The sequence below is a fragment of the Brachyistius frenatus genome, unplaced genomic scaffold (assembly GCF_029030835.1).
Source record: "Brachyistius frenatus isolate BFR_SWC_R1_liver_20210118 unplaced genomic scaffold, ASM2903083v1 Contig_604, whole genome shotgun sequence".
Classification (NCBI taxonomy): Eukaryota; Metazoa; Chordata; class Actinopteri; family Embiotocidae; genus Brachyistius; species Brachyistius frenatus.
Window position 1 is genome coordinate 20,001 of NW_027211203.1, and position 7,500 is coordinate 27,500.

The following is a 7,500-nucleotide window of genomic DNA, read 5'->3' on the forward strand; positions in this document are numbered from 1 at the left end:
GCTGGAGAGTTCAGATCAGCTGATACTGATGAAGAATAAATACGCAGCGTCAGCATGTCGAGGTTTGGAGGTGAACTCGTGGTTTTTGTGGCGGCAGGATGAAGTTGAACTTTCCCTCCCGAGCTGCTGCGTCAGTCGGTCGGTCCAGAGTTTCCCAGCAGGAGGCCGGTCGTCTGCAAACATGACCGACAGACTGAGAAATGAAGTGTTCGGACGTCTGGACTGAACTGGACAAAACTGGGCCTTCACTAATGCACTGCAAAAATACGCATCGTTAACAGGTCCATTTAAAATCCTCTTCTTAAAAGCAGGAGACTTTTTTTTAATGGAATAAACAATCTTAATTATTATTCTGTCAATACAGTGTAGTTATATTCAGATTTTATGAAGATATTATCAAGAAAAGAGTAAAAGTCAGAAGGAAAGTTTGAGTCTCCAACATGTTTTCATGTGGAGTCGAATTCATTCAGTCAACAAACAGGAAGTTTCAAAGTCCTTCACGGATGCAGATTCAAACCCAGAGAACGTTTGACGGGAGGTTAAGAAACAAACTAAACACTGCAGTATTTACATTTAAATACTAATAAATAAATAATAAATAATGACTTTGTGTCCATTAAATCTAAAGTGGGTTTGTAGTTGTTGTGTAGCAGCTGATCTACAGATCCTCCTCAAACCTGTAACTAAATTATCAAAATTAAAACCTTCAAATTACAAACGTATCTCAATTTTGTAGCATCAGTTTTCTGGGAGATTCATAACTCTGGCTTCAAGTTTAAGAATTAAAAATGTTTAAAAATCATTGAAATGTCAGAAAGAAGTCAGAAATGTGTTCAGATTTCTTGATGTTTCTCGATGATGAATGTTTGTCAGATTTCTGGGTTTGATTATCGAAGATCTGAGAAGCGTCTCGGCTTCATCTTCTAAAAACAACTTCAGGAGCTTCTTCTGAGTTCGAACGCCAAACCGATGCTCCCGATCGGAACGAGAAAAATGTGTCTGCAGCCACAGAAATTAATGAGATTTAATTTGTCAGAAGGTTGATCCAGTTCTGAACGTCGCTGCGCTTATAACACAGTTTTAAACACATCAGTCATAAGAGGAGGAAAAAATAAACATGGACTTTCTTTATTACATTTTATTTAAAAAACATTTGACCCGTACAATAAAGTGTTTTTGAGGAAATGTCTATTTTTTAGCTCCAATTTTGTTATTTTTTTCCTGAAAGAGGCGTTCGTGCACACGAGTGATTTTTGAACAACAAACAAACAAACTTTCACACTGGAGGGTTCCCGGTGTGTGGTTCCCGGTGTGTGGTTCCCGGAGTGTGGTTCCCGGAGTGTGGTTCCCGGTGTGTGGTTCCCGGAGTGTGGTTCCCAGTGTGTGGTTCCCGGAGTGTGGTTCCCGGTGTGTGGTTCCCGGTGTGTGGTTCCCGGAGTGTGGTTCCCGGTGTGTGGTTCCCGGAGTGTGGTTCCCGGAGTGTGGTTCCCGGTGTGTGGTTCCCGGAGTGTGGTTCCCGGTGTGTGGTTCCCGGAGTGTGGTTCCCGGTGTGTGGTTCCCGTGTGAACACGGCGGTGGACTGAACACAGATCTGTCCCATCAGCAGTGAGTTGAGGAATGTCCTCCTGCTGTCGGACTGATCGGAGACCATCTGTTCTGCTCAGAAGACAAACGGGAGTCTGATTGTCTCCTTTAACGACCTCATGCCGAGTCAGTTGTTTTCTTCTCCATTCACACCAGTTCAGATGTTTGGTTTCACAACATCCACCATTTGGGTGGAGCTGAATGTGTTTTTAGTTTGTTATAAGCTCTCAGCTGTCCTGCTCTTGTCTGTAAATCATTACATCTATAAATTGAGAAAAGCTGGACCAGATTTTACTGCGAATACAACAGATTTTTTTAAAAACAGCCCAGATTCTGAAGTGGAAATCACTGCATGGGCTCAGGAACACTTAGCTATAAGCAGACTTGATAAAGATTTTGTTCCCCAAAATTGGATGTTTGTCGGCTCCGGTTTCCGGTCCATGATGAAATCACCAATGTTCACGTACCAGAGGTCCAAAACACAACTGAACAATGGCTGAAGCTCTTTGATCGATGCAGCAGTGACATCTCTTTTACCCCCACCCTCTCCTCCTCCCGCTGCTGCTGTTCACCCAGAGGTCAGAGGTCAGGATCGGGCCCAGTGTGGCGCCGCTGGAGCTGGCAGCGTCTCACTCAAGGTCACATAAGGTCACGGAGGATTGAAGGAGGAACCCTGCTGGTCCAGAAGATTTAACATGGAGCCTTTAATGTCCATTAATCAGTTTATTATTGGTTTAACATCAGCAGGGCAATACAGGAAATGATCATTCAATCATATTAATAATGAACTCTGGAAGAAGCATTCAAAGTTTCTATAGTTTATCTTTGAACCATATTATGAGTTTGATTATGATGTTTATTATATGAATAGTTCTCGACCGTGACCTACAAATTCAGACATTTACAGGATGAAATATTTCTTTAATCTCGTGCACGAACTAAACTTTTATCAGAAAAGGAACCTGGAACAGCTGATGATGATAAAAAAATCTAATCAGGGACCGTCTGTCTGTCTCTGATGAGGACAGGAGGACGGTCTGTCTGTCTCTGAGGAGGACAGGAGGACGGTCTGTCGCTGATGAGGACAGGAGGACGGTCTGTCTGAGGACAGGAGGACATCTTGTCCGATGAGGCGAGGAGGACGGTCTGTCTGTCTCTGATGAGGACAGGAGGATGGTCTGTCTCTGATCAGGACAGGAGGCTCTGAGGCCTGGCGAGGTGGCAGGGTGGTGCGAGCTGTCGGTCGTCACGGTGATGGATCAGCTGGAAGAGTCAATAAGTGATGTTGACTCAGCAGATGTTTGCTGTCAAACTAGAACGGATCAAAACAGACGAGACTTTCACCGAAACTCTGAGTATCGCATACTCTGCCTGATTTTAGATGTTTTCCATTAAATAAAACACAAAAATCTTTGTTAACCCTGTCCGGTCCTGACCTCTGAATCAGACCCCGTCCAGTCCTGACCTCTGAATCGGACCCCGTCCGGTCCTGACCTCTGAATCGGACCCCGTCCGGTCCTGACCTCTGAATCGGACCTGTTCTGTCCCTCAGGTCTGGACGACAGCCTGCAGCAGTACATCCCGTCCTTCCAGCAGCAGCAGGTGGACGGGGAGAAGCTGCTCCGGATGTCCCACCAGGAGCTGCTGTCGGTGGGCGTGGCGCGGGTCGGACACCAGGAGCTGGTTCTGGAGGCCGTGGACCTGCTCTGTTCTCTGGTGAGTGAGACGTAGAGAAGGTTCTGAGAGGTTCTTATGATCATGTGACTTCAGAGGAGAAATATAACCTGACTCAGCAACTTGAATCCTCTGAACGTTGGACTGTTTCATTCCTCCTCCAACCAGACTCCAGCCACAAATCTCTTAAATTAACAACCTGAAAGTTGTTCACCATGTGTCACTAGTTTCATTTTAATTATGGAAACAGACAATATTAATGTCTTATAGTGACTTTACTTAGAGAAACCACAATATTGAGGCCAAAATAGTTTTTTCCAAGAAGTAACAGGAATTTAACAGAATTCCTTCATGTTTTAAAGATAATTTTGTGCTCCACATGAACAGAAGTCCTGTTTGAACCAGTAAAGTGGTTGTTGGGATCAGCGGAGGCAGTGAACGCCTCACAGAGCTCCTCAGTCAGCTGTTCACAGAATGGAGTCCAGTCAATGGAGATGGACACTCAGCAGCTACTGCTCTGTTTAGAGGTCTGTGGACGTCCAGTCAATCATTTATTCTCATATCCACTAAATCAACTTTCCTCCAGGATGGTTAAAGTCACATTATCTGATAACTAGCAGCTCCTTTAATGATGTTAGGTTAAACATAAATGTGTACAACTGATTTTCAAAAGTTTTACTTTTTGTAAATCGACTGAAGATCTTAAAATCACTCCAACATTTTAAGAAAAATATTTATTTAAGATGTAATAATTCTAGGATGTTTTCTGCAGTTTGTGATTTGACCTAAAAAATGTCAGTTCATGTAAACAATAAGTAAAAAATTTACTAATTGAAGTAGATTAGTTGGTCTCCTTGTTGGAAGTAAAGTCTTGATGTTATCTTGATGTCGTTCAGACCAGCTTCAGACCAGCTACAGACCAGCTTCAGACCAGCTTCAGACCAGCTTCAGACCAGCTACAGACCAGCTACAGACCAGCTACAGACCAGCTTCAGACCAGCTACAGACCAGCTACAGACCAGCTTCAGACCAGCTACAGACCAGCTACAGACCAGCTACAGACCAGCTTCAGACCAGCTTCAGACCAGCTACAGACCAGCTACAGACCAGCTACAGACCAGCTACAGACCAGCTACAGACCAGCTTACAGACCAGCTACAGACCAGCTTCAGACCAGCTACAGACCAGCTACAGACCAGCTTCACTCTGTTTCTGTTGGCGGGCAGAAAAACCACCGTCAGAGGAGCAAAGTCATAAATCTGAGTGATTTATTCAATCCCATAAAGGTTCATACTTTTTGAATCCTGACATGTTATCTGTCCAATGTATGACTAAAATTCTTCATCATCACCATCATCACCAGCAGCTCGAGTGTTTCAGGCTGTGATTTCCTGCCGCTCTGAATAGAAGGTCAGACAATGTGCTGTGGATAGTTGTTACTGCTCTGTGGTGGACCAGGAAACAGATGTGACATCCCCCCACACACACACACACACACACACACACACACACACACACACACACACACACACACACACACACACACACACACACACACACACACACACACACACACACACACACACACACTGTACTCTTTCAGGGACTTGTTTTGATTACTATTACTGACAGTCAGAGAACATCAGGTGGCCTCAGATAATCCTAAATATCACAACACTCTAAATCATTAAGTTTTAATCTGAAAACAATATTCCTTTATTTGTAGTCTGAATCTTTGGTGAATGAAAGTGTGTTGGACCTTCGTCTCCGTCTTCCCTCTGAGTGACAGCTGAGGTCGTGTTCCTGTTAATGTGGTTTGAAGGTTTTACCTGCGACAGGTGTCATGTTTCTTTACAGATGATGTGTTCCGGTTCCGTCGGTCGACAGGTGAGGCGTCGGTCGACAGGTGAGGCGTCGGTCGACAGGTGAGGCGTCGGTCGACAGGTGAGGCGTCGGCTCACCTGCAGGTGTTTTCTGCTTCTTGTGAGCGTCCCGACGCCTCAGCTCCCTGAGCGTCCCGACGCCTCAGCTCCCTGAGCGTCCCGAGGCGAGTGGAGAGTTGAGAAATGTAGTGTGTCGTGTTTTTGGAGCTCAACCTGAAACTTTGTTCAAAACTAAACTGAGTTTTAAAGAGTGAAAAATACATGAATATGTATTCATCTTCATCGAGATGAGGTGGAGTTGGTGCTAATAGGAAATGTAGTCCATCCAAACCCTGGCAGGAGGTGAGGAGTATTGATGACGTCTGTCCAACAGAACTGCGGCATGGAGTCGGACCACCTGAAGACTCTGGTGGGGAAGATGAGAGCGGCCCACCACCACCTGAGCGGTGCCGTGTCGCAGCGCAGGAAGAACCCCGCCTACCACAACAAGAACTCCCATCAGCCCTCCAACGAGTTCCTGACCGCCGTGGTGGAGCTGATCGCAGCCGCCAAGAGTCTGCTGGGCTGGATGGACAGGTGCTTATTATATCATTATGTCATTATGTCATTATCATTATATACGAGAATATAGGATACGTACCACACAGACTTATTCAACACTATGGAGTTACATGCATTACAAGTTAATATTTAGTTGTTAATTTAAGTTTTTGACTCAAATGTCCATGTGGACTTCAGGGAAGAATATTGGTTGTTTAGCAATATTTTTTAAATATATTAAAAAAAATGTATTCTCTAAAAATCACTTGTTACAAAACTAATGTTTGAATATTTATAAAACTTGGTTGCAGCCTTGCAAGAGGTTTTCTGTTAATTACCTGAAACACAAACGGAGCTGAAACAAACTTTACAACAAATATGTTCAGCTTCGACTTCAGTGGCGCGACTTTCCAACTAATTAATTCATCAGATGACGTAGATCCAAACTGTCAGGAGGGAACGTCAGCTGGGTGTTTGTGATTTTAGCAGATAGTTCGTCTGTCAGCTGTTTGGCTGCTTTCACTCAGCTTGTTTCAGCTTGAAGAACATTCCAGCTTCACAGCAGCTGTTACACACAAACACTGACAAGATCCTGCACCGACACCCACAACACGCCTGACGGGATGCATGTCAGAGCACCTGAACGCACCTGACCGCACCTGAGGACGCGAGTTTAATGTGTAGTTTAATATGTAAAGTTTTACATGTGGAGTTTTACATGTGGAGTTTTACATATGTCGCTGCAGCTGAAGAAATCAGCAGACATCATGTTTAAAGTCAGAAACCTTAGTTGAATGTATTTGATGCAGATTGGAGCTGAAACTCACATTTATTATCTTACAGGATTATTTTAATGTTGTTAATAACTATAAGAATAAACCAGTGAATCTCTATGACTCTTTGGAACACGTTAAAACTGTCAACCAGCCAAATGCACCACAAGAAGTTGCCCAAATATGAACATAAAATATGCATACTGAGGTCAGATGAGTTCCAGAGTGAAGTATATAATAAAAACCGTTTCAGGGTTTTAATATCTAAAAACAGATTGATCGATGTTTTCCTTTAATAAAATGTCCTCTGTAAAATAATACTTCTGTTATTCTCTTCTTGTCAGAACTCCTCTGACGAGCTCCAACGACTTCACGTCCACCAAAAGCCGGATCATCCACCTGTGTCTGGAGCTCACCTCCACGGTGCAGAAGGTCGGTCACACCTCCGCTTTCTAACGCTGCCTTCAGGGAACATGAAACTCTGCTGGTTTTAAAGACGCTGATGAACTGAAGTCCATCACATCATCTGTTTGTTCTTCAGCTTTGATGATGATGATGAAGAAGATAACTCCTGTTTACATGATGAAACCAAACAACCAGAGCAGAGTTTTATTTTCCACGTGTCTGAGCATCAGTGTTTTCTGCTCGTCGGCTCCCTGCAGAGTTCAGGAGGCGTCGGCCGGCTGCTCCGTCGTACAATCATCCCGTCAGCTGGTTTACGACGAGCTGTTATTTGTGCGACCGCAGCAGGAATCCTCTCCGTGTCTCCGCGAGGCGTTCAGGGTCCCTCCCTCTGGTTTCACTCTCCTCAAGGCTGTCATTTCTCAAATATTTGTTTTCCCGCTGATTCCTTTCTCTTCTTCTTCCTCTCTCACCTCGTCTCTCTTCACCGCTCGGAGACACGAGAAGGTTTCACTTCTGCTTTTAGTGAAACTGAAAGAAACATTACTGGAAATCTTTTAAAAACACGTCAGACATCTGGATAAAACGATAATTACTCTGTTGATCAATAAAAAAGATCATTTAACCAGTTATAATCCAGAAAT

The 7,500-nt window shown here is 44.1% G+C and overlaps 1 protein-coding gene across 2 annotated transcripts in view; it reads left to right on the forward strand.

The window, feature by feature from the left end:
- LOC138614873 (connector enhancer of kinase suppressor of ras 3-like) overlaps positions 1-7,500 on the forward strand; it is a 26,185-nt gene that overhangs the window by 6,533 nt on the left and 12,152 nt on the right. For both annotated transcript variants that reach the window (XM_069688466.1, XM_069688467.1), the window contains exons 2-4: positions 3,137-3,300; positions 5,515-5,717; positions 6,799-6,886. In XM_069688466.1, the coding sequence (XP_069544567.1) occupies positions 3,137-3,300; positions 5,515-5,717; positions 6,799-6,886 (455 nt within the window). The remainder of the gene's footprint in view (positions 1-3,136; positions 3,301-5,514; positions 5,718-6,798; positions 6,887-7,500) is intronic.